Here is a 23,143-nt window from a genome sequence, read left to right as displayed (position 1 = left end):
TAGTTCGGTTTTCAAAAATATGTGATTCTGTAAGTTTTGTAAGAAGTTGGATTTCTTTTTGTATTATTTTTTTCAATTATTTGTAATAACTTTTGATTAATTATGTAAGAAATAACTTGATTTCTTTGTAATTCTTCTTTTCTACTTTGGATAGCTTACTTAACAAATAATCGTATATATGTAATATTTTTTTTTACTAATAAACACAGATTTACATTAATATACAACATTTAGAAATTGCTTGGAAACTATAACTATTATGTTTGTTATGTTTATTATGTTATGAAATTAACTTAAGAACTCTTACAGCAAATATCGTTAAATTGTTTACTAGTGCGAGAGTGTGGTAACACTAGCATTTCCGTCCACACAATGTTAAGGTCACACTCAAAAGCTGCAAATTTCGAATTTCGACGGTCGCAATGAGTGGAGCTCTCGGAGATGTGGTGTCCGAGTACCTCGAACGCGGCCCAGTGCTCGTGGTGGCGGACCTTCTTAGCCTGATAACGGTCTCGTCCTGCCTGGTGATCAAGGTGCCGCAGATAAACACAATACGGGCGAACAAGTCCTCGAAAGGTGAGCATCGCCCACACAAAATCTCCAACCCATACTCCCACTCATATGATATGAATTAGGCATCAGCGTTTTGGGACTATGCCTGGAGCTGTTCAGCTATACGGTGATGCTGTCGTATAACTACACCAGCGGCTACGACTTCCTCTCGTACATGGAGTATCCTGTTTTGCTGCTGCAGGAGTACGCCCTGATTTACTACGCCTTCAAGTACCAGGATCTACTGGGCAAGAGGACTCAAGTGGTGGCCATACTGTATAGTGTAGTGGCCACTCTCATATACCTGAAGCTCTTTCCCATTATCATCCTTACGTTCCTGGTGGTGAGTAAGCCTGCATTGATATCACCTGGTGACTGATTAGGCGGGCATTCTTGCCCAGATAACGACTTCGGCGCAGTTCAAACCCGTTCCGCACTCCCGTTTCCAATTAACTTATTATGCTTCCGGGCAAACTCGTTTAGTTTGATTTGTTATTTGTTTTAGTTTGAAAGGGCGGTGCTCTTAACTGGTCAGCATCTTTGCTCAAGGTCACCGATGTTTGTTGTATAATATTTGAGTAGCTATTAATACCTTTTGTGCTCGGGCCATTAATATATATCTTGAAATTTATTTAAATGCTTGATTTCTCTACAGCCTTTCTGCACTCCCATCGGAGCCACGAGTAAGGTGCTCCAGCTGCTGGCTATTTTGAGGACCAAGGATGCCAGCTCCGTCAGTAGAACAACATGGGCGCTCTCCGCCTTTACTAACATGAGTGAGATCACCGCTTGCATTGTCCCACTTGATGTCATCAATTAACGCATGTATCTCTTACAGCTCGAATCTACACGGTGTTCTTCCAGTCCAACGATTGGATGTTGCTATCAAACTTCCTGATATCGACGTTCCTTAGCGCCTCCGTTTTCACCGCTGCTTGCGTCTACAAGAAGAAGGCCAAGGCGGAGTAATTGGCCAGCCTGATTAGAAGAGCTCAACATAGACAAACACTGCGCTGGATGGAAATGCTTATCAGTCATTGTTTTTATTCTATTTGCTTATCTGTTTAAATTGATATTACAAATTCTTGTTTGAATCGGTTGTTGTCACTTATTTAACTGTCCGCGTAGAAAGCCACCACAATCGCACCCACAACTGTTAGAATGGACACTGCATAGATTGCTCTTCGTTGCCAATCGATCTTGGTCTTGGCTGGTCCAGCACCCGCGGTTTTGCGTTCTTTGTGCTTGCGTTTACCGAACTTGGCCTCGAACTTCTCGAGTTCCAGGCGGTTTCTTTCTTCCTCGTCGCGACGCTTTTGTTCCAGCTGCAGTTGCTCTGCCGCCTGGGCGCGAGTCTGCTCCGCCTTGCAGTTGGAATCGCACTCCAAGGATGTCTGACCAGCACGGTGTTTGTCACAGGCAATCTCCTGCTTTAGTCGCTTGCAGGAGCAGAAAATGCGAACCTTTTTGCGGCACAGCTCAGGATTTGGACACTTGCCTGTGTGGCAGATGGCTGTACAGCGATGCCCGCAAGGATACTGAAAACGTATTTAAATTAAAAGATATAGCTTTATCGAAATTTTTTTTTTAGTACTCACATTCTTCAAGCATCGATTACCGCAGCTTCGTAGCTTCTCTCTTCGCTCGATGATCTCTTGGACGGTTCCAGATTCATCAAAATACTCATTGCACTTGTAAACCAACTGGTTGAGTCCACAGTGGCACTTGGTCTTAATCACAAAGTTGCAGGGCGCACAGGGCGGTGGATGACATCCCTTGGGACAGGCGTGAATGCAGCCGGTGGGTCGGGGAACGGAGCAACCCTCCTCGCAGTTGGCACAGCCAGTTTGCACAGACATATCCTGGGGATACGGTACGGAATGGCAAACCAATGGACACTTGTGGTTGCCGCATTTAAGCTGACGTGCACACGTTCGCTGGCAGGACGTGGGTTTGGAGTTCCAGCATGGCCAAGTAGCTACTTCGTGGCCACCAATACAGGTGACAATAACACCTTCCTCGCACCGGGGATGAGGTAATGCCTTATACTCATACTGTAAAACAAATTGTAGCGTTTTAATATTAAGAATGTGATTATAGACCCAATAATTGAGTACCTTTTTGGCCTGTGGCCTAGCCTCTTTGGGTTTATTAACTCTAACTGCCTCGTGGCATCTTGCCTTACAGATGTGCCCACATTTGCTGGTGTCATTGGGTAGACCGCACACTTGGCCACATGGAGGACACTCACCCTTGTGGCAACGATGTTTAATGGCATGGTGACACTTGGGAGTTATGCTGCAAGAAGGTGGTTTAACACTAGGCCATTATACGTTAAGGTAGGAAGACCAACCGACAGAGCTCCAAGCAGACAATGCGTGCACTCCTTTCCCTGCCACAAGGAACGCTTTTCTTGGTTTTCCCACAGCGGCAGTTGATCTGGGATTCCAGTTTGCATGGGTAGCAGGGTCCGTTGTGGCACACCGATTGACATTTGTGCTTGTTGCAGCTCAGCTGCTTGCCACAAATCTTTTCGCACGGTGGACACTGATCTCCACAGCACTTAAAAAAAATTATTAATTAATTTGTTAATACATTTTAAATGCTATTGTGCTTTTATACCTTTCTATTGCAGGCATGCTTGCCACAATCACGAATTTGCTTGCATTTAGTCTCGCATGTAAACTCTTTGGAGCAGGGCAGCTCTTTTTCGTGCAGACCACAGCGACATTTCTTTTTGGTTCTTATTGGGCACTGAAGGAAACATATTTCATGAGATAAATGATTTGCTTCCCTGGTGATTAGCTTACGGAAATGCAAGGTCCACGATGACAACGCTGGGTGCAGGTGTGCTGACCACAGGACAACAGTTTTTGGCACGTATCGCCACAGGTTTCCTCTGCCTCATTACAGGGTCTTACCTGAGTCTACAGGATTAGGTAATCATTAATAAAGATAAACTGATAAGATGATAAAATAAAACATACATTCTTTCCACATGGGCAACTTCTGACTTGCAAAGGACACTCCCCATCGCCGCAGGGTCCTGCATGGCAGACCTTCTCGCATATGTGCAAGCCACAAGCAAACGGAGCTCCACAAACCTGAAGAAATTGAAAGTTGTTATATGATTCATTTTTAATAGGTTTGCCTTACATTCTGACACTTCCATTTTCGATCAGAGCAGTTGACCATCTTCGACTCCCGCTGACACTCGCAAGGTTGTAAGCTTTTGCTGGTGCACGGAGGACACTTTCCTGGCTGATGGCACACCTGATTGCACTTGTGCTTGCCGCAGGCTAGAAGATCCTTGCACTGGAAAATATTTATTTTATTATGGAGTTTAATGAGGAAACACCTCTTAAATCGTTAGGACTCACAGTCTGCTGGCACCTCCACTGCTTGTCAATGCACCTCACGGACTTAGGACTGGATTTACCACACAGGCAGGAGACCCGTGCCTGCTGCGCACAAGGAGGACATGGCCCCGGATGACACAGCAGCTTGCAATCGTGCCCACACTTTGGTTGCAGCAGCTTCCCGCATAGCTCTCCACAGGAGTGGGGCACAAGGAAGGGCTGGTTCTCTGGATTCACCTCCTTGCCGCAGAAGCAGTTGTACTGCGTGGGCTTATCGGCCGGTTGGTAGTCCCTGCGACACTGAGGACAGCACCAGTGCAGGGATTTCTGTCGCTTTGGCGGCACAAATTCGCCCAGGTGATTGTAGTGGCCCTGGCCGTTCTGCTGCTCCGCCGCCTTCACTTTCATCTGCATCATGCTATCGTTGGCCCACCGCTGGATGCAGTTTAAGTGGAAGAAGCAGTAACAGCTCTCGCAGGACCAAATGGATTCCACCCGCCGGATGCCTCCGATGCAAATGAGACAGGTTGCGGCTCCCGAGTGGAGAGTGTTCTCCAGAAAGGTACTGGTACGGGCCGCATCCTTGGAGCTTCCGGCGCTATCCGACGGCTTGTAGTTCTTGTATAGGAGGTCTGAAACAGATAAAGCACAATAGTTGGTGGTTTTTCAATGACACGTCACGAGCATCGGTCTATTAACCCAAAATGTGCTTCTCGTCCAGTTCGCCTTCATCCTCGGAGCTGGAGGCGTAGGTATCAACCAGTTTTTGGGCGGCAGCCAAATTTTTAGCTTGCGCTTTATTAAACTTTTCCATTTTAAAGCCGGCGTTTTTGTCTATCAACTGGGAATAAATTCCTGGGGGTAGAACCAGGGCTGGGAAGATCTGTGATAACAGCAATTAAGAGAACTAGTTCTAAAAGCTACACATTTGTGTGGGCTTTTAGTTTCCGATTCCGCATTAAATTTAACACAAAAATATAAATAATATAGACATAATACCTAAATTATTAAAAATTCGTCTGTATATTTTGTTGTTTTTTGTAAGTTTTTAAGATTACGATACCGTTAGGTTTCTGATATGGTAGCCCTGGTAATCGATGTGAAACATATGTTTGTGAGTGCGACACCCTGGAACAGCTTTCACATCAATTACAATAAAATAAAATAGAAAAATTGAATATATCCAGACATACCGACTCCGATCCGATTCAATATGAGTTTCCTCAACTACGTGTTTGGCCCCAATCTCTACATGGAGTACCGCGGTGTGCCGGAGCCTCAGCGCAAAATGTACGAGGCAGGTGCCGTGGAAAAGTTCGGGGAGCAGATTCTATCGACGGTAAGTGCCCTGCGATCCAATGGGGGAAAAACCAAATTGGAGCATATGGTAATGTAGAATGTCGACATTCCTCCTGGCAGCTATCGGTTATGTGGTCCGTGGGCTACTACACTTCCCCGCTGCTCGTCACATTCCTCTACCGACGCGGTTACCTGGTGACCGACTCTATGCCGACGCTGGCCAAGATCACCACCAGCGTGGGCCTCATCGTCATCATATCGCTGGTGATGCGCGGCCTGGGGCGCAAGCAATCGCGCTCCTACTCCAACATGATCAAGGCCCTCGTCCGGGCAAAGGCCACCAAGGCACCGGGAGATGCCAACAGCGAGCTGCGACGCTTCGACATCGAGTTCGACGCATGGCCGGTGGACTTTGATGTGAAGGCTCTAACCGGGTGAGTGGGCTTCACCTTTGGAGTGTGCTAGAATAACAACACCTTTGCTTTTAGGGACACAAAAAAGCCGGTGGTCACGGCCAGGAGGCGGGAGCCCATCCAGCTGGCGACACTGCCCTGCGAGGCCATAGCCTACCTGGCCATCAAAACTTTTGGGCTATCCATGATCTATCCGGGTTCGGTCAAACTGGTCCAGAAATTCATGAGTAAGAAAGATACATGTACATGTAGCTGACTGAAATCTTGTTAAGCTGCAATCGGTCAAGCCTCATTCGCTTAAGCCCATAAAGCACAAAGTTGTGCGCAATTTCTCCAACAGGTTATACATAGCTACAGAATTATTAGTCATACTATGGTCATTCCTAATTATATACTGTTGGTGTGAGGGCTGTAAAAACTTATTCTGATAACAAGCTTAAAACTCAGCCAGATGGACTTCTTCATGTACTGATAATCTCATTTTGCAGGACCCATGCTGATCTCCGGACGCGCCAAGCTTATCGAGGACGACAACGGCATCCGCTACAAGGTTAAGACTATTGACTCAAACGAAATCGATACGTTGTTTATTGACAACCGCAACGACAACGTGGGAAATGGCAAGACTCTGGTCATTTGCTCCGAGGGCAACGCCGGCTTCTATGAAGTAGGCATCATGGGCACCCCAGTGGCCTTAAAGTATTCCGTTCTGGGCTGGAATCATCCCGGATTCGCCGGCAGTACAGGCACTCCTTATCCGCACCAGGACAAGAACGCCATCGATGCCGTGGTGCAGTTTGCCATCAATAATCTCGGGTTCGCTGTTGAGGATATCATTTTGTATGGCTGGAGCATTGGTGGCTTCAGTACACTGTACGCTGCCTCTGTGTATCCGGAAGTCAAGGGAGTGGTGCTGGACGCCACCTTCGACGATGTGCTCTACTTGGCCGTTCCTCGCATGCCAGCTGCACTAGCGGGCATTGTGAAGGTAGCGATTCGTAACTATTGTAATTTAAACAATGCCGAACTGGCCAACGAGTTCAATGGACCCATATCCTTTATTCGCCGCACTGAGGATGAGATTATTGCAGAGTGAGTGATGAGTTTGACACTTAAGCAGAGGTAATTCTTAAATTGAAACCCATTGATTTTCCTCAGGGACAACCACATTGACACCAACCGCGGCAATTTCTTGGTCTTGTCAGTGCTCAAGCACCGGTATCCAAACATTTTTGGGGCTTCCCAGTTGAATAAGGCCAAGGGGCTGCTGTCCAAGCCTCTGGAACCATACAGTATCCCCGCCGCCGACGAGAAGCTGTGCATGTCGCGCCTGATCACCTACGCCTCCGACGAGGGCAAATCCTTCCCCATGAACATTGGAGCAGATTACTCGGAGGAGGTGCGCAACCTTATGGCTGTGTTCTTGGTGGGTTTATTCGGCAGTATAAAGTGTCAATATATCTAACTCTGTGCACATTTCAGCTGCGCAAGCATTTACGTGACTACAACTCGACGCACTGCACCCAACTGCCCGGGGAATTCTTTACCATGCCGTGGGACATACCCACTGAGCAGGGATTTGTGTTCACCTAAGCTCATTCCGCAGGTGACCAACGGCCGTATGCTTAGATTTAGTGAAATGGTTTTTAGTAATTTTTGCATTCTGACTGCTTATTAAATTATTCTAACTGGGAACAGCCGGGTAGCTGGTGTCTGAACTGGTGTGAAATTATATACAAAATAAATGTCACAAGCTAAACTAGACGCGTCGTTTTGTGTTTAGTTTCTATTTCACGGTACATCTAAAATTGGAGGGGTGGGCAGTTCAACACTTAGTTCCTACGAGTTCTTCTTTGATCCACCAAATCCGGAGAAGCCCATGATAGCGGCCATGTCGTCGGGCATGCCGCCAGACTCGAAGTCCGTGTCGTCAGCCTTGCGCTTCCTCTCTTTTCGCTTCTCCTTGCGGTGTTCCTTGTAACGATCCTCCTCCTCCTTGGCCTCCCGCAGGCGACGCTCGAGTTCGTAGTCCTTCTGCTTCTCCTCCATCTTCTTCTTGTTCTGCTGGAATCGCTCCTTCACCTGGTCGACGGTGCTACGCTCCACCTTCATGGACATGCCCAGATTGCGCTGGTGCTTCTTGCCATTGATGTGGTCCAGGAAGTTGATGGAGTCCTTAACCACGCAGTCACAAACGTTGCAGTAATAGCCACCGGATTGCGAGGTAGGTGTGTTCTTGTTGATGACAACGCTCTTGCCCAGCTTGCTGTCCAGGTCCACCTTGTAGTCGCGTCGCTTGAGGTTCTCCCGCTGCACTGGTTCTGTGGGGGATCGGGATGCCTTGAATTTCGAGTCTCTACCATGGATTTTATGCACTAACCTTCTTCCTTTGGTGCCACCTGGTTGAGCAGCCGCTCCGCCGCCAGCTTCTCGTACTCGTTCTTGTCCCATTTCCTTCGGTGGTCATCAGGTCGCATCGTCATGGTGGCGCTGGGATTGCAATTGCTCTAAAGTCTATTGTGTAAAAGTGAGCCAATGAAAATTTGTAAATATTTTTGTTAGTGATGCGGTGGTTTGCGTCCGTGATAAGTTTTCGCCCGGGGATGACAACCTGGTTGTTTCTTTTATTAAAATGTTATCGGTAGTCTTCGCACTCCAATGTGAAACTATAGCCGTTGTTAATTTTATATTTAAAGTAATGTCATTTTTAGTTTTTAATTGAAGCTTATTTAATTCGTGACAAACCAGAAATTTGTATGCGCAAAGAAAAACAAAACAATACTGATTTTATTACTAATTGTATACATATCGATAGTCACCCGAAGATATCGAAAAGCATGTGCGATAACTATTGATTTTTCGTATACAGCAGTTAGAAAAAACGGTAGGTTTGGAATAAGTACCTTAAAATCAGGATAATTATTGAAATTCAAAGTTTCAAGCAGAAAAATGGGTGCCGCTTTCTTTCCCGTGCTGTTCTTCACCGCCTTGTGGGGCGGAGTGGGCATCGCCATGCCCATAATGACCCCAAAGGGACCTCATCAGAACCTGATCCGCTGCATCCTGATGCTGACCGCCGCCTGCTGCTGGCTCTTCTGGCTATGCTGCTACATGGCCCAAATGAATCCCTTGATTGGGCCCAAGCTGAAGCGCGATGTGGTGGCCATGATCGGGAGGTCCTGGAACAACCCAATTGTGGCTGGTTAGGAAATTACAGTGACTGCTAACTAAATTATGCTTGAGTAATAGCCACTTTAGTTGTTTGAATTACGTTGTAAATAAAAAGTGCAAGTATCACTGGTTCTGTTAACTTCGAAGTGTTTAAATATCAGATATCCAAAAAAATACATTTGTTGTTTAGATTGCGTTGTGTATAAAATGGAAATAAATAAAATTATTAACTAGAACATCTGCAGAAAATAATTATTGTTTCAACCTTAATATGTATTCTACTAAAATAACTTGTACTTCATAAACAATTGAAAATGAGAATTACAAAAAAATGGGTTTATTTAATTTTTTAATCATTTAAATAAAAATAAGATTTGAATGAATGCATTGCTTGTAAACAGTTAGGCAGAAAGGCAAATCGAATAAATTTGAAAAACAAGAAAGTATTTTGACATTCCAAACAAAACGACAACTTTTCCTTTCTGCTTGCACATATGTATATTTTAATTTTCATTATAACTTCTGCAGTAGCTGGTCCACAATAGAAATGCCTTCCATGCCCATTTGAATAACAGAAGAATAACGATACTCCGCTGATAAGCGGAGAGCGCAGAGAAAGAGCGTAGAAATTCTCTTCATTTCTCTTCTCATTGCTTTCTGGTGGCCAACGCTACCAAGATTTTTAACCATCGTCTTCAGTTTACCTTCAGTTACGGGCGCGATCAGTTGACTTTTCCGTTTCTGTGGTTGCGCAGTGATCGTGGAAGAAAATACCGTAAATCGCCAAATCAATTAGAAATAGTCCCATAAAAAATAATCCAAACTGTGCAACATCTGTGATTGAATTCAAGTACAAATCGATCGCAGGAAGTTATTCTAAAACACCGCCGAACTATTTTCAAATGGAACCTGTCTTCATCAACGGTGGACGATAATTGAGTGAAGCAAAACCTGGCAGGTGAGCTACCTAGGAGTTTACAACTTAATTTGCAAGAAAGGTGCAGGAGCTTTCCGGAATCTTTCGGACTCTCCCTAAGCCGCGACTTGGGCCATAAACTAGTTAGACATGCCATAAAGCACCGGGTGTGGAAAGGTCCAAAACTGGTTACATTACCACAAAAAGTCTGGCCGAGCGCAATAATCGCGCACAAACGAGCTGGCAGAGCAACAAAATTATGGATGTTAAAACGAAAAAATGGCAATAAAAAATTTAAAAAAAAAGAACCAGTCTGTAATAAAAGAAATTAGAAATTAAGACACCGCCAAGCACCCGAAAAAAGGGCGGCATGAAGCAAAGAGCACTCTTTCAAGCCAGCCAACAGCCATTCCGAATACAGCTGGCACTGCCACTGCCACTGGCACCAATAAAAGCGTTGAGAATGTCTAAAAAGGTGGACAGGTGATCACCTTCAAAGAGCTCGAAAAACAAAAGGCCCGGAGATCGCTTTGTTGCCTCCTCGCGTCGCTATTCTTCTTGGTGTCGCTTTATATGTCGCTAACCGCGCAATTACCACGTTCATGAACTGGGCCAATCGACAGTTCACTGCTCACTATTCACTCCGTGCTCGGTTCACTTCGCTCTTGGCCATTTCCCATTTCCCCCGGCCATTCCGTAGCCGGACCCGTTGCACTCCGCATTGGAGCCACGACATCGGCGATGGCGCACTGCGGGCGGCGACTCCATTATCATCCGATCCCACTAACCGCTATAAGTTGAGTGGGTCGCCCATTATGTCGGCGGATTGTTATGGGAGATCGAACAGAAGCGGTTGCATCGATAGGAATATTATATGGAGAAATTATGGGGAATCTTTGGTGGCTTAGACAAGCCATAACTTCTTAGTTGGTCAAAGGATGCTTTAAATTAATGCTTATTAATTACATATGTATATACATTTCATACATCTACAAACAACAACAGGTTCACCTTAAAACTTATTTAAATATGGAAGAGATATGTCATTCCATCATATGATCAGTAGAGCCTAGAAAAAGAAATATCTTTACAATTTATAGCCAAGAAAATAGATTAAAATTATATTTATTGAATTACTGCCTTTATTATATTCATGTATTTATTTATTGATAACATAAAAAGAGTGTTTATAAGCGATCTAGTTGTTTAGTTGCCCCCTTTTTCATTTTAAAACTGTATTTAAATATTGCTGAATCTATTATCCCGACCGCTGCTGTGCCCATTACAGATATGAGCGTTCTGCATGCGCCTATCCACCTATCCAACTATCCATGTCGTTGCGGAAATTGATTTTAAGTCGCAGTTAAGATCTCAGCCGTCCACGGTTCTCGGTCATAAAAAAAGCGACAAAAAGACAGGAAGAGGCTGTGGCTCTCGGTACTCATTCTTTTCCACTTTTTTGACCCAGTAAAAACCGACCATTTACGCAAATTCCCCAACGATCCAAACTGACTCATTGATAACTGCAGCCGGAGAAAGTGGCAAAAGGCCAAAGCCACTGACTCAGCACGAGACACTCTGATGGGGATTCGGACTGGGACAAGGCTGTCTCGACAGGTTGCCAAATCCACTTCCAAATCCCAGCCAGCAGACGAATCCGAGTACGAATACGAATCCTAGACGCATAAACACACCCATATCTTTCGCTCTTTCTGTCTAGCTGTCACCATGGCATTTCCAGTGTTTCACCCATTATTTTTACCACATTTTTGTGCGTTTTTTTTTTTTTTTTCTATTTTGACAATTTTCACCTCAAATTAGTTTCACTGAGGCAATGAAAATTTGTAGTTTTTTCGTCAGTCGGAAGTGGATCAAACGACAGACGAAATAGAAATGCGCAAAACCAGATTGAGATTGAAAAATTATGTACATTTTTACGAGCATTTCTCGGGTGTGAGTGCTGGTTTTTGTTGTTGTTTCTGTTTCGGTTTCGGTTTATTTTGATTTCGTTTTCGTTGTCTCGACACTCAAATTATTCATTTACGAGTTAATGAAACACTTTCGCTCGTTAAGAGCCGGTCAAGTCAGAGGCGAATCTCGAAGATCTGAGCTCTTGAGTTCCCAGGTTAATTCCCCGCCTCCACAAAAACGTTATCTTTCCTCAGATTCTTCTCTCTTCTGAGACGGCGAATGATTCCGCGTGGAGAATCACAAATTGGCCAAGAAACGGGGGGCTCATCATGAAGATACGAGTATATCGCGACTGGCCCAAATTGGCAGACCGACGACTGATCATCCGTGCCGCACGATTCTTCTGCTCGACGCCAAATGCCAAATGACAGAAGAATCTGAAGACTGGCCATCAGATTGATCTCTGCCTGCCTCTCCAGCTGTCTTGGCCTGGCCAGCAGTTCGTGCCGGGCCGGAACAGAAATAGAACATAACGCTAAGCTAAGCTGCGGCTAAATTGCATTCAAATGATGTAAAATCGCCTCTAATGGGCCCATCTTTTGTTTCGCCTGCCAAGAGGAAAGCGACCTCAAATGCAAGAGTTCGTTGCGGTAAAGCGAATAGAGCACTCCACTGCACTATAAAAAAAATATATATATGTACATATATATTTAGTGAAACTAAACTAACAAAAGTTGCATTTTATTTAAGCATTTTAATACTACTTCGCACTGCCACTAACGGAGTAACGGGTATCTGATAGTCGAGACTCTTGACGACAGTGTTTATTTTAGCAATGTGACATTTTAGAATGATTCCTTTACATTTCATCAACTACCAATACACAAATAGATTTAAATACATTTAAAATTAAACTCTTTTGCATTAAATTAAGATACATTATTTGCATTACAATTGTATTCATATGGTGTCTTGTTATTGATATCTTTGTATTATCAAGTTAGTGACCAATAGAATTTAGTTATAGCTCGATCAATGTCGTAGGCTATCCAATGCCCTTCAAGCATATAATTTCCCTCTGGAAAGGGCAGTATCTTGGTTAGCAGATTATTTACATTATGATATGGCATCTTATCCAGCACAATATCATGCTGAAATGAATACAATATGAATATTTACTTTAGAAACTTTTGGTATACCTACGTTATAGGGACAAGTGTGGTTTATGTTGGAATAATCTTTGAAAATATTGTAAAAAAAAAGGACAATGGGATTTGGATTCGGCGATTTTAGGAATCTGCACGCATCTAAAGTAATATTGTAGAGAAAAGGCAAATAGCCATTCACCCGTTTATATACAGCAAAATTCACCTGAATTAGAGAATAGAAACTAATTATCATCGCTTAAATATGAATATATACATTTCCTTCCACATACCTTGACTTTAGTTACGGGAAGCTTTAGGAGCTTAACTTTAAGGGAAACATATTTGTAAGATCGGTTTACTGATTTCAGAAAACAATATTCGAATAACGCAAAATCTTTATCCAGAGACTCGCACTGTACATTTGTAAATTCCACGAGGGAATAAACCTAAAAGTTGCTTTTAAAATATATGGTTACTGAGTACAATCAATTTCTTACCTCTGTGAAATAATATGTAAAATAGATCAGAAAGACGAAGAACAAACTCGGCTTGATTGCCATTTTATCCTTTTGGTGTAAATATTAAACTGGCTTATAAACTTGAACAACACTTTAACTATAAACAGATAATGAAATGGTAACTTGAATAATGCAGCTATTCTTTATACCAAAATAGTTAAATTTTTTAAAAATGGATGTTACATCCACGACCAAATCGGCATTAGGAAGCAAAACGAATGAGGGAAAACATAGATGGCTGGTGGTTATAAAATATTTCTATGTCCATTCAGTTAAAACCCATCAATTAAAAGAGATAATAGTATTTAAAATCGGTTTGGTATTATCGGCAAAAATATTGTCATTAAAATTGTCTATAAGTTTTAATGATAATGTTATAATTATTCAGCGAAAATATTGTGGATGGGACATTTATATTTTAAAAACACAAAAAAACACTTATTTTCAAAAGTGCCGATTACAATTGATGAGATTAATAAAGATGTTATTATATTAAAAAGCAGCACACAAAATCCTCTTTGGGATAGACACAATAGATTCTGGATCAGGATGACTATCCAAGTCGATCTAGGCAAGACAGTCTGTCCGTCCGTCTGTATGTCCGTCCGTCCGTTCTACTTCGCACTCCCACCGACTGTGTAATGGGTATCTGATATTCGAGGGACTCGTCTATAGTGATCTCTCTTTTTTTTTTGGGTTGCTTAGAAATGTGACTGTTTTAGAAAGATACATTATATTACCATTTCTATTACAAATATGTTTATATGGTGGATTGTTTGTGATTATTGATAGCTTTTTCTTATTAAGTAAGCGACCAATAGAATTTAGTTACAGCTCGAGCAATGTCGTAGGCTATCCAGTGTACTTCAAGCAAATAATTTCCCTCCGGAAAGGGCAGTATTTTGGTTACCTTAGTATTTATACTATGATATGACATTTTATCCAGCACAAGATCATGCTGAAATGAATATAATATGAATATTTACTTTATAAACTTCGGGTATACCTACGTTATAGGGACAAGTGTGGTTTATGTTGGAATAATCTTTGAACCAATTATGGAAATAAAGAGCAATGGGATGGTGATGTGGCGATTTTAGGTATCTGCACGCGTCTAAAGTAATATTGTAGAGAAAAGGCAAATAGCCATTCACCCGTTTGTATAGAGCAAAATTCACCTGAATTAGAGAATAGAAACTAATTATCATCGCTTAAATATGAATATATACATTTCCTTCCACATACCTTGACTTTAGTTACGGGAAGCTTTAGGAGCTTAACTTTAAGGGAAACATATTTGTAAGATCGGTTTACTGATTTCAGAAAACAATATTCGAATAAGGCAAAATCTTTATCCAGAGACTCGCACTGTACATTTGTAAATTCGACTAGGGAAGAAACCTAAAAGTAGCTTTTAAAATGTGGTTACTGAGTATAAACAATTTCTTACCTCTGTGAAATAATATGTAAAAAAGATCAGAAAGACGAAGAACAAACTCGGCTTGATTGCCATTATATCCTTTTGGTGTAAATATTAAATTGGCTTATAAACTTGAACAACACTTTATCCATAAACAGATAATGAAATTGTAAATTGAATAATGCAGCTATTCTTTATACCAAAATAGTTAAATTTTTTAAAAATAGATGTTACATCAACGACCAAATCGGCATTAGGAAGCAAAACGACTGAGGTAAAACATAGATGGCTGGTGGTTATAAAATGTTTCTGTGTCCATTCAAAACCACATAATGGTTCCAGTTAAAACCCATCAATTAAAAGAGGTAATAGTATTTAAAATCGGTTTAATATTATCGGCAAAAATATTGTCATTAAAATTGTCTATAAGTTTTATTGATAATGTTTTAATTATGCAGCGAAAAGATTGTGGATGGGACTTTTATATTTTAAAAACACAAATAAACACTTCTTTTCAAAAGTGCCGATTACAATTGATGAGCTTTATAAAGGTATTATTATATTAAAAAGCAGCACACAAAATCCTCTTTGGGATAGACAGAAAATCTGATGAAATGAGTATGGGTATGGGTTGTTCCGGAGAGAAGGAGTGGTTTTCCACTGAATGTGCGTGCCACTAATTGCTGTTTGGGCTCTAAGCCACCAGCGAAATATTGTTATATAAGCAAAGTTTTCCATATGAATGAATAAACCAAAAATGCGGTTAAATGGTTTGTATAGAACTAAAAACAGATACTGAACAATAATAATGGTTTATAATGTATTTGCCATTATACTATTTTTTAATTGTTACTCGTAGAGTGAAAGGTAAAGTGTAAAACAAGACCATGTAAAGTATATATGTATATTTTGGATCAGGATCACTATCCACTATCCAGAAACAAGAACATGTAAAGTATATATATTCTGGATCAGGATCACTATCCAAGTCGATCTAGCCAAGACAGTCTGTCCGTCCGTCCGTTCTACTTCGCACTCCCACCGACTGTGTAATGGGTATCTGATATTCGAGGGACTCGTCTATAGTGATCTCTCTTTTTTTTGTGTTGCTTAGAAATGTGACTGTTTTAGAAAGATACATTATATTACCATTTCTATTACAAATGAGTTTATATGGTGTATTGTTTTTGATTATTGATAGCTTTTTCTTATTAAGTAAGCGACCAATAGAATTTGGTTACAGCTCGAGCAATGTCGTAGGCTATCCAGTGTACTTCAAGCATATAATTTCCCTCCGGAAAGGGCAGTATTTTGGTTATCTTAGTATTTATACTATGATATGGCATTTTATCCAGCACAATATCATGCTGAAATGGATATAATATGAATATTTACTTTAAAAACTTCGGGTATACCTACGTTAAAAGGACAAGTGTGGTTCATGTTGGAATAATCTTTGAAATTAGTGTAAAAGAAAAGAATAATGGGATTAGGATTCGGCGATTTTAGGAATCTGCACGCGTCAAAAGTCATATTGTAGAGAAAAGGCAAATAGCCATTCACCCGTTTATATAGAGACAAAATTGACCTGAATTAGACAAAAGAAACTAATTATCATCGCTTAAATATGAATATATAAATTTCATTCAACATACCTTGATTTTGGTTATGGGAAGCTTTAGGAGCTTAACTTTAATGGAAACATATTTGTAAGATCGGTTTACAGATTTCAGAAAACAATATTCGAATCGGTCAAAATCTTTATCCAGAGAATCGCACTGTAAATTCCACTAAGGAATAAACCTAAAAGTAGCTTTTAAAATAGGGTTACTGAGTACAATCAATTTCTTACCTCTGTGAAATAATATGTAAAAAAGATCAGATAGACGGAGAACCAACCCAGTTTGATTGCCATTGTATCCTTTTCGTGTATTTATTAAACTGGACAATAAACTTGAACAACACTTTATTTATAAACGGATAATGCCATTATAATTAGAATTATGCAGTTATACCCAGCACAAAAGCCTTCTAATCTATTCTAAATAATAATATTTTTAGATTACCTCGCAGTTTTTTTTTATGTAAAATATGATAAACTTTGTGCCAACCTATAAACTTTATACCGAAAAGTTATATTTCCTATATATGGATATTATATCCACGACCAAGTACTAAGAAGCAAAACGACTGAGGAAAAACCGAGTTTGCTGGTGGTTATAAAATTTTTATGTGTCCATTAAAACTGTTCCAGTTAAATACCATCAATTAAAAAGATTATAATATTCAAATTAGAATTTTTATTTTCGAGAAAAATTCAGTCATTTAAATTTTCTAAAAATTACGTAAATTGTTATAATTATGCATCAAATATATTTTAAATAGGACAAACATATTTTTAACATAAGAAAAGATTGTATGTCTAAAGCCCAGATCACAATGTATGAGCTTAATAGAAACCGATATTTCAACATTATTATTTTGCGTGTCTAAGATAGATAGAAAGCCTATCCACACAGGCGAACTGAAAGTATAATGGTCTGCTGCGAGTTCTTGTGGGTACGGATCGCATGGAATGTATGGGTTGCTCTGGAGAGGAGGAGCAGTGGTCCCCCACTGGAAGTGCGTGCCTCGCATGCTGATCGTAGCACTAATTGCTGCTCGGCCTCGTGTCCACAAAGTGCGTCGATGCCGACTCCAAATGTTGACATTTGCATTTAGACACGGTCTCTTAGCCACAAGCCAAATTGAGTTATTCAGAACAAGCTTTGCACATGAACGGATAAAACAAAAATCCATTTCATTTTCGACTATAATTGGTTGGCAATGCTTCGTATAAAAGTAAAAACAGGTGCTGAATTATATATATAATTTATATTTATTTATATTTATATCATTTTGGTTCATTATGTACTTGTTATCATATTAACTACAAAGCTATCAGGGAATTTAACCCTTTTTTATAATATATTTTGTTAAGAACCAGTTTGTAAACCCGTCACTCGTAGAGTAAAACCGAAGGTTGGTATTAAGCATGCAGATTTAAGTAACATTTACGCAGTGCAAGTTTGTTTCAGATGGTTGCCACGCCCACTCCAATGCTTACAAACCACACACAACTGACACGCCCACAACTTTATGTATTATTTGTCTTGCCAATTTCAAGCGATATGCCAAAAATGTTTTGGTCACTCTACATTGCACTGCCAATAGATGGTATCTGATAGTCGAGATACGCGAATATAGCGTTCTTTCTTGTTGCTTAGCAATGTAACAGATTAAAACAAGAGAGAACGCTATAGTCGAGTTCATCGACTATCTGATACCCGTTACTCAGATGTTGAAAGTGCGCAGGAGAGTCTTCAACACTGACAGTTTTTGCGGTTTGTGGGCGTTAAAGTGGGCGTGGCAAAAATTTTTTTGGCAAATCGATAAAACAAAAATGAAAAAAATCTAAACATTTTTCAAAAGTGTGGGCGTGGCAGTTTTAGGCGGTTTGTGGGCGTGGCAACATGAATCGACAAACTTGCGCTGCTTCTATGTCTCTGGAGTCTGCATGCTGAATCTCAACTTTCTTGCTTTTATAGTTCCTGAGATCTCGACGATCATACGGACGGACAGACGGACAGACGGACATGGCCAGATCGACTCGGCTATTGATCCTGATCAGGAATATATATACTTGATATGGTCGGAAACGCTTCCTTCTGCCTGTTACATACTTTTCAACGAATCTAGTATACCCTTCTACTCTACGACTAGCGGGTATAAAAATTGATTTATATTTTACCCACCACCAATACACAAAGATATTTAAATACGTTCTAATTTACACTGACTTTGTCATTCATTTTTGAAAGCTTTTTCTTATCAAGAAAGAGACCAATAGAATTTAGTTACAGCTCGATCAATGTCGTAGGCTATCCAGTGCATTTCAAGCATATAATTTCCCTCTGGAAAGGGCAGTATTTTGGTTAGCAGATTATTTACATTATGATATGGCATCTTATCCAGCACAATATCATGCTGAAATGAATACAATATGAATATTTACTTTAGAAACTTTTGGTATACCTACGTTATAGGGACAAGTGTGGTTTATGTTGGAATAATCTCTAAAAAATTTGTAGAAAAAAAGAGCAATCTGATTGGTATTCGGCGATTTTAGAAATTTGCATGCGTCAAAAGTCATATTGTAGAGAAAAGGCAAATAGCCATTCAACCGTTTATATAGAACAAAATGCATCTGAATTAGAGAATGGTAACATATTATAGTCGGTTATATATAAATTAATAAATTTAATTCAACATACCTTAATTTTGGTTATGGGTAGCTTTAGGAGCTTAACTTTAACGGAAACATATTTGAACGTTCGGTTTACAGATTTTAAAAAACAATATTCAAACAAGGCAAAATCCTTGTCCAGAGACTCGCACTGTGCATTTGTAAATTCCACGAGGGAATAAACCTAATAGTAGCTTTTTAGATATGGTCAATCAGTATCAACAATTTCTTACCTCTGCGAAATAATATGTACAAAAAATCAAAAAGGCGAAGAACAAATTCAGCTTGAACGTCATTATATCGGTTTGGTTTAATAATTAAACTAGCTAATAAACAACTCTTTATTTAGAAACAGTTAATGCAATTGTAACTGGAATAATGCTGGTAGTTACATCCACGACTAAGTCGGCATTAAACAGCCAAACTAAATGGGGAAAAGAACTTGCAGAAGCTTATAAAATATTGATGTATCCATTAAAACCATACCAAATTAGCTCAGCCATAAATCATCAATTAGAAAATTTAAAATCAATTTGGTCTTATCGAGAAAACTACTGTCAATCAAATTGTTTATAAATTACCCAAACTAAGCTTTTACATATTTTAGGAACATGTAAACCAGTTGACCATCAATATTAAAAAATCATCACAAAAGCATCTATATTTCAAAGATAAAAGGTACCAATTTATTATTCAAACAAGTTTTCTATTTAGGATTATTACCAAAACCACTTCCTGCTCATTGGGATCGGAAATAAAATGAATTTGCAAACAGTGGCAAATTCCCTTGAAGTTAAGTTTTCTTTATACATATGTATATAAGTTCCCTAAGAACGAATTCACCCGCTAAATCTTTGGCAGAGCTCCCATCTTGGCCAACTAGTCACCCTTCCGGCATTTGGCCCTGTTTTTAATACTGTTACTTCATCCTAACGGTCTTTAAAAAAGATTGTTTTAAATTTTATCCACCACCAATACCCAAAGAGATAATTTTCACTGATGTTGTTATTAATTTTTAATAGCTTTTTTAATCAAGTAAGAGACCAATAGAATTTAGTTACAGCTCGATCAATGTCGTAGGCTATCCAGTGCATTTCAAGCATATAATTCCCCTCCGGAAAGGGAAGTATTTTGGTAAACTTATTATTTACACTATGATATGGCATCTTATCCAGCACAAGATCATGCTGAAATTAATACAATATGAATATTAACTTTATAAGCTTCGGGTATACCTACGTTATAGGGACAAGTGTGGTTTATGTTGGAATAATCTTTGAAAATATTGTGAAAAAAAAGAGCAATGGGATTGGAATTCGGCGACTTAAGGAATCTGCACGCGTCAAAAGTTATATTGTAGAGAAAAGGCATATAGCTATTCACCCGTTTATATAGAGTAATTTGCAGCTGAATAAAAGAATAGACCCTTATTATAATAGCTTAAATATATAAATTTAATTTAATATACCTTGACTTTGGTTATGGGAAGCTTTAGGAGCTTAACTTTAACGGAAACATATTTGTAAGATCGGTTTACAGATTTCAAAAAACAATATTCAAACAAGGCGAAATCCTTATCCAGAGACTGGCACTGTACATTTGTAAATTCCACTAGGGAATAAACCTAAAAGTAGCTAGTTAAATATGGTTATTCACTTAGAATTATTTCTTACCCCTGTGGAATAATATGTAAAAAAGATCAGAAAGACGGAGAACAAAATCACCTTGGTTGCCATTATATCCTTTTAGCGTATTTATTAAACTAGCTAATAAACTCATACAACTTTATTTATAAACAAGTAATGCAATTGTAACTGGAATATTGCAGTTATTTTTTATACCGAAATAGTTATATATTTTAAATATGGTTGTTACACCCACGACTATGTTGACATTAAGCAGCAAAACTAAATGGGGAAAGGAAATTGCAGGAGTTTATAAAATATTGATGTATCCATTAAAACCATACCAAATTAGCTCAGCCCAAAATCAATTAGAAAATTTAAAATCAATTTAGTCTTATCGGGAAAACTACTGTCAATCAAATTGTTTATAAATTACCCAAACTAGGCCTTTACATAATTTAGGAACATGTAAACATGTATAAACAGACTATAATATTAAAAAACCAGCACAAAAGCATCTATATTTCAAAGATATTAAATACTAATTTATTTTTAAAACAAGTTTTCTATTTTGGATTAGTGCCAGAATCATTTCCTGCTAATTGGGATCGGAAATAAAATGAGTTTGCAAACAGTGGCAATTTCCCTTGAAGTTAAGTTTTCTTTATACATATGTATATAAGTTCCCTAAGAACGAATTCACCCGCTAAATCTTTGGCAGAGCTCCCATCTTGGCCAACTAGTCACCCTTCCGGCATTTGGCCCTGTTTTTAATACTGTTACTTCATCCTAACGGTCTTTAAAAAAGATTGTTTTAAATTTTATCCACCACCAATACCCAAAGAGATAATTTTCACTGATGTTGTTATTAATTTTTAATAGCTTTTTTAATCAAGTAAGAGACCAATAGAATTTAGTTACAGCTCGATCAATGTCGTAGGCTATCCAGTGCATTTCAAGCATATAATTCCCCTCCGGAAAGGGAAGTATTTTGGTAAACTTATTATTTACACTATGATATGGCATCTTATCCAGCACAAGATCATGCTGAAATTAATACAATATGAATATTAACTTTATAAGCTTCGGGTATACCTACGTTATAGGGACAAGTGTGGTTTATGTTGGAATAATCTTTGAAAATATTGTGAAAAAAAAGAGTAATGGGATTAGGATTCGTCGACTTAAGGAATCTGCACCCGTCAAAAGTTATATTGTAGAGAAAAGGCATATAGCTATTCACCCGTTTATATAGAGTAATTTGCAGCTGAATTAAAGAATATAAACTTATTATAATAGGTTAAATATATAAATTTAATTTAATATACCTTGACTTTGGTTATGGGTATCTGTAGAAGTTTACCTTTAACGGAAACATATTTGAAAGATCGGTTTACAGATTTCAAAAAACAATATTCAAACAAGACAAAATCCTTATCCAGAGACTCGCACTGTACATTTGTAAATTCCACTAGGGAATAAACCTAAGAGTAGCTTATTAGATATTGTTTTTCAATAAGAACAATTTCTTACCTCTGTGAAATAATATGTAAAAAAGATCAGAAAGACGGAGAACAAAATCACCTTGGTTGCCATTATATCCTTTTAGTGTTTTTATTAAACTAGCTAATAAACTAATACAACTTTATTTATAAACAGTTAATGCAATTGTAACTGGAATATTGTAGTTATTTTTTATACCGAAATAGTTATATATTTTAAATATGGTTACACCCACGACTATGTTGGCATCAAGCAGCAAAACTAAATGGGGAAAGGAAATTGCAGGAGTTTATAAAATATTGATGTATCCATTAAAACCATACCAAACTAGCTCAGCCCAAAATCAATTAGAAAATTTAAAATCAATTTAGTCTTATCGGGAAAACTACTGTCAATCAAATTGTTTATAAATTACCCAAGCTAGGCCTTTACATAATTTAGGAACATGTAAACATGTATCAACATACTATAATATTAAAAAACCAGCACAAAAGCATCTATATTTCAAAGATATTAAATACTAATTTATTTTTAAAACAAGTTTTCTATTTTGGATTAGTGCCAGAATCTCTTCCTGCTAATTGGGATCGGAAAAGAAATGAGTTTGCAAACAGTGGCGGATTTCACAATACTTTGATATAAGTTCCCTAAGTAATATGGAACGAATTCTCCCGCTAAATCGTTAGCAAAGCTCCCATCTTGGCCAACAAGTCACCCTTCCGGCATTTGGCACTGTTGTGAATACTGTTACCTCAGACTAACGGTGCTGGCCACCTGACTTGACACTTTTCACCTTCGATGGGGCGCCCTGTACAGTCGGCCCTCGAGTGGGCAAAGTTCTGCATTTAGTGAGTAATCAAGTTTCCGAATAATTCTCGCAGTGGGAGCTCACATGTGAGAATAAAACCTGACGGATTTTTTTGGTTTTAATTAGTTTGGTCGGCGGTTAAAGCGTAGCGGTGAATGCTTTTAATGACTATTGCCCAAGCCAGCACTCTTCGCCACTCCACTCTTTTCTTGTTA

The 23,143-nt window shown here is 39.3% G+C and overlaps 10 protein-coding genes and 1 pseudogene across 14 annotated transcripts; 3 read left to right on the top strand and 8 right to left on the bottom strand.

Annotated features, from left to right (window-relative positions):
* The first annotated feature begins 377 nt into the window (after positions 1-377).
* On the top strand, positions 378-1,646 carry LOC122618415 (solute carrier family 66 member 3). Its single transcript, XM_043794839.1, has 4 exons — positions 378-576; positions 636-895; positions 1,208-1,328; positions 1,391-1,646. The coding sequence occupies exons 1-4, from the start codon at positions 423-425 to the stop codon at positions 1,519-1,521; spliced, it is 666 nt and encodes a 221-aa protein (XP_043650774.1). The 5' UTR covers positions 378-422; the 3' UTR covers positions 1,522-1,646.
* On the bottom strand, positions 1,567-4,789 carry LOC122618414 (NF-X1-type zinc finger protein NFXL1). The gene is made up of 10 exons (XM_043794838.1): positions 4,611-4,789; positions 3,933-4,543; positions 3,709-3,867; positions 3,540-3,656; positions 3,363-3,479; positions 3,175-3,306; positions 2,906-3,114; positions 2,670-2,850; positions 2,151-2,606; positions 1,567-2,090 (listed from the first exon to the last, which is right to left on the bottom strand). The coding sequence occupies exons 1-10, from the start codon at positions 4,723-4,725 to the stop codon at positions 1,665-1,667; spliced, it is 2,523 nt and encodes an 840-aa protein (XP_043650773.1). The 5' UTR covers positions 4,726-4,789; the 3' UTR covers positions 1,567-1,664.
* Positions 4,790-5,022: 233 nt separating this feature from the next.
* LOC122615867 (phosphatidylserine lipase ABHD16A) lies at positions 5,023-7,387 on the top strand. Its single transcript, XM_043791026.1, has 6 exons — positions 5,023-5,250; positions 5,331-5,644; positions 5,699-5,850; positions 6,112-6,715; positions 6,782-7,049; positions 7,106-7,387. Exons 1-6 carry the CDS (start codon positions 5,125-5,127, stop codon positions 7,214-7,216), a joined length of 1,575 nt encoding a protein of 524 aa, XP_043646961.1. The 5' UTR covers positions 5,023-5,124; the 3' UTR covers positions 7,217-7,387.
* A 7-nt stretch (positions 7,388-7,394) lies between these two features.
* Positions 7,395-8,242, bottom strand: LOC122615868 (zinc finger matrin-type protein 2). The gene is made up of 2 exons (XM_043791027.1): positions 8,004-8,242; positions 7,395-7,944 (listed from the first exon to the last, which is right to left on the bottom strand). Exons 1-2 carry the CDS (start codon positions 8,104-8,106, stop codon positions 7,463-7,465), a joined length of 585 nt encoding a protein of 194 aa, XP_043646962.1. The 5' UTR covers positions 8,107-8,242; the 3' UTR covers positions 7,395-7,462.
* Positions 8,243-8,368: 126 nt separating this feature from the next.
* LOC122615869 (V-type proton ATPase subunit e 2) lies at positions 8,369-8,934 on the top strand. 2 transcript variants are annotated; one of them, XM_043791028.1, is made up of 2 exons: positions 8,369-8,507; positions 8,569-8,934. In XM_043791028.1, the coding sequence occupies exon 2, from the start codon at positions 8,573-8,575 to the stop codon at positions 8,828-8,830; it is 258 nt and encodes an 85-aa protein (XP_043646963.1). In that variant the 5' UTR covers positions 8,369-8,507; positions 8,569-8,572; the 3' UTR covers positions 8,831-8,934. The 2 variants fall into 2 exon arrangements, with proteins under 2 accessions (XP_043646963.1, XP_043646965.1); XM_043791030.1 differs by having other exon boundaries at positions 8,445-8,507; positions 8,559-8,934.
* Positions 8,935-12,550: 3,616 nt separating this feature from the next.
* On the bottom strand, positions 12,551-13,343 carry LOC122617614. Its single transcript, XM_043793540.1, has 4 exons — positions 13,267-13,343; positions 13,060-13,215; positions 12,825-12,992; positions 12,551-12,772 (listed from the first exon to the last, which is right to left on the bottom strand). The coding sequence occupies exons 1-4, from the start codon at positions 13,327-13,329 to the stop codon at positions 12,617-12,619; spliced, it is 543 nt and encodes a 180-aa protein (XP_043649475.1). The 5' UTR covers positions 13,330-13,343; the 3' UTR covers positions 12,551-12,616.
* Positions 13,344-14,089: 746 nt separating this feature from the next.
* Positions 14,090-14,800, bottom strand: LOC122617681. Of its 2 annotated transcripts, none has more exons than XM_043793629.1 (4): positions 14,738-14,800; positions 14,533-14,688; positions 14,298-14,465; positions 14,090-14,245 (listed from the first exon to the last, which is right to left on the bottom strand). In XM_043793629.1, exons 1-4 carry the CDS (start codon positions 14,798-14,800, stop codon positions 14,090-14,092), a joined length of 543 nt encoding a protein of 180 aa, XP_043649564.1. The 2 variants fall into 2 exon arrangements, with proteins under 2 accessions (XP_043649564.1, XP_043649565.1); XM_043793630.1 differs by having other exon boundaries at positions 14,090-14,250; positions 14,348-14,465.
* A 1,118-nt stretch (positions 14,801-15,918) lies between these two features.
* Positions 15,919-16,622, bottom strand: LOC122617789 (annotated as a pseudogene).
* A 1,955-nt stretch (positions 16,623-18,577) lies between these two features.
* LOC122617503 lies at positions 18,578-19,288 on the bottom strand. 2 transcript variants are annotated; one of them, XM_043793386.1, is made up of 4 exons: positions 19,226-19,288; positions 19,021-19,176; positions 18,786-18,953; positions 18,578-18,733 (listed from the first exon to the last, which is right to left on the bottom strand). In XM_043793386.1, the coding sequence occupies exons 1-4, from the start codon at positions 19,286-19,288 to the stop codon at positions 18,578-18,580; spliced, it is 543 nt and encodes a 180-aa protein (XP_043649321.1). The 2 variants fall into 2 exon arrangements, with proteins under 2 accessions (XP_043649321.1, XP_043649322.1); XM_043793387.1 differs by having other exon boundaries at positions 18,578-18,739; positions 18,837-18,953.
* Positions 19,289-20,023: 735 nt separating this feature from the next.
* On the bottom strand, positions 20,024-20,728 carry LOC122617504. Its single transcript, XM_043793388.1, has 4 exons — positions 20,666-20,728; positions 20,461-20,616; positions 20,282-20,399; positions 20,024-20,184 (listed from the first exon to the last, which is right to left on the bottom strand). The coding sequence occupies exons 1-4, from the start codon at positions 20,726-20,728 to the stop codon at positions 20,024-20,026; spliced, it is 498 nt and encodes a 165-aa protein (XP_043649323.1).
* Positions 20,729-21,508: 780 nt separating this feature from the next.
* Positions 21,509-22,213, bottom strand: LOC122617790. 2 transcript variants are annotated; one of them, XM_043793775.1, is made up of 4 exons: positions 22,151-22,213; positions 21,946-22,101; positions 21,717-21,884; positions 21,509-21,664 (listed from the first exon to the last, which is right to left on the bottom strand). In XM_043793775.1, exons 1-4 carry the CDS (start codon positions 22,211-22,213, stop codon positions 21,509-21,511), a joined length of 543 nt encoding a protein of 180 aa, XP_043649710.1. The 2 variants fall into 2 exon arrangements, with proteins under 2 accessions (XP_043649710.1, XP_043649712.1); XM_043793777.1 differs by having other exon boundaries at positions 21,509-21,669; positions 21,767-21,884.
* Positions 22,214-23,143: the final 930 nt, after the last annotated feature.

Source organism: Drosophila teissieri, chromosome 3L, assembly GCF_016746235.2.
Source record: "Drosophila teissieri strain GT53w chromosome 3L, Prin_Dtei_1.1, whole genome shotgun sequence".
Lineage (NCBI taxonomy): Eukaryota > Metazoa > Arthropoda > Insecta > Diptera > Drosophilidae > Drosophila > Drosophila teissieri.
The sequence above is the reverse complement of the archived record's forward strand: the minus strand, read 5'-3'. Positions and strand labels throughout refer to the sequence as shown.

Bases quoted from the DNA above. Each gene is read 5' to 3' on its own strand.
- LOC122618415 (XM_043794839.1), top strand. From the start codon at position 423: ATGAGTGGAGCTCTCGGAGATGTGGTGTCCGAGTACCTCGAACGCGGC. The intron at 577-635 runs GTGAGCATCGCC...GATATGAATTAG, and splicing joins GGCGAACAAGTCCTCGAAAG to GCATCAGCGTTTTGGGACTA. The intron at 1,329-1,390 runs GTGAGATCACCG...TATCTCTTACAG, and splicing joins CTCCGCCTTTACTAACATGA to CTCGAATCTACACGGTGTTC.
- LOC122617681 (XM_043793629.1), bottom strand. From the start codon at position 14,800: ATGGCAATCAAGCCGAGTTTGTTCTTCGTCTTTCTGATCTTTTTTACA. The intron at 14,689-14,737 runs GTAAGAAATTGT...AGCTACTTTTAG, and splicing joins TTACATATTATTTCACAGAG to GTTTCTTCCCTAGTCGAATT. The intron at 14,246-14,297 runs GTAGGTATACCC...TATTCATTTCAG, and splicing joins ACCACACTTGTCCCTATAAC to CATGATCTTGTGCTGGATAA.
- LOC122617614 (XM_043793540.1), bottom strand. From the start codon at position 13,329: ATGGCAATCAAGCCGAGTTTGTTCTTCGTCTTTCTGATCTATTTTACA. The intron at 13,216-13,266 runs GTAAGAAATTGA...AGCAACTTTTAG, and splicing joins TTACATATTATTTCACAGAG to GTTTATTCCCTCGTGGAATT. The intron at 12,993-13,059 runs GTATGTGGAAGG...TCTCTAATTCAG, and splicing joins TTCCCGTAACTAAAGTCAAG to GTGAATTTTGCTGTATATAA.
- LOC122617504 (XM_043793388.1), bottom strand. From the start codon at position 20,728: ATGGCAACCAAGGTGATTTTGTTCTCCGTCTTTCTGATCTTTTTTACA. The intron at 20,617-20,665 runs GTAAGAAATAAT...AGCTACTTTTAG, and splicing joins TTACATATTATTCCACAGGG to GTTTATTCCCTAGTGGAATT. The intron at 20,400-20,460 runs GTATATTAAATT...TCTTTTATTCAG, and splicing joins TTCCCATAACCAAAGTCAAG to CTGCAAATTACTCTATATAA.
- LOC122615869 (XM_043791028.1), top strand. From the start codon at position 8,573: ATGGGTGCCGCTTTCTTTCCCGTGCTGTTCTTCACCGCCTTGTGGGGC.
- LOC122617790 (XM_043793775.1), bottom strand. From the start codon at position 22,213: ATGGCAACCAAGGTGATTTTGTTCTCCGTCTTTCTGATCTTTTTTACA. The intron at 22,102-22,150 runs GTAAGAAATTGT...AGCTACTCTTAG, and splicing joins TTACATATTATTTCACAGAG to GTTTATTCCCTAGTGGAATT. The intron at 21,665-21,716 runs GTAGGTATACCC...TATTAATTTCAG, and splicing joins ACCACACTTGTCCCTATAAC to CATGATCTTGTGCTGGATAA.
- LOC122618414 (XM_043794838.1), bottom strand. From the start codon at position 4,725: ATGGAAAAGTTTAATAAAGCGCAAGCTAAAAATTTGGCTGCCGCCCAA. The intron at 3,480-3,539 runs GTATGTTTTATT...CTAATCCTGTAG, and splicing joins GTTGCCCATGTGGAAAGAAT to ACTCAGGTAAGACCCTGTAA. The intron at 3,307-3,362 runs GTAAGCTAATCA...TGTTTCCTTCAG, and splicing joins ATCGTGGACCTTGCATTTCC to TGCCCAATAAGAACCAAAAA.
- LOC122615867 (XM_043791026.1), top strand. From the start codon at position 5,125: ATGAGTTTCCTCAACTACGTGTTTGGCCCCAATCTCTACATGGAGTAC. The intron at 6,716-6,781 runs GTGAGTGATGAG...GATTTTCCTCAG, and splicing joins GAGGATGAGATTATTGCAGA to GGACAACCACATTGACACCA. The intron at 7,050-7,105 runs GTGGGTTTATTC...TGCACATTTCAG, and splicing joins ACCTTATGGCTGTGTTCTTG to CTGCGCAAGCATTTACGTGA.
- LOC122615868 (XM_043791027.1), bottom strand. From the start codon at position 8,106: ATGACGATGCGACCTGATGACCACCGAAGGAAATGGGACAAGAACGAG. The intron at 7,945-8,003 runs GTTAGTGCATAA...GATCCCCCACAG, and splicing joins GGTGGCACCAAAGGAAGAAG to AACCAGTGCAGCGGGAGAAC.
- LOC122617503 (XM_043793386.1), bottom strand. From the start codon at position 19,288: ATGACGTTCAAGCTGAATTTGTTCTTCGCCTTTTTGATTTTTTGTACA. The intron at 19,177-19,225 runs GTAAGAAATTGT...AGCTACTATTAG, and splicing joins GTACATATTATTTCGCAGAG to GTTTATTCCCTCGTGGAATT. The intron at 18,954-19,020 runs GTATGTTGAATT...TCTCTAATTCAG, and splicing joins TACCCATAACCAAAATTAAG to ATGCATTTTGTTCTATATAA.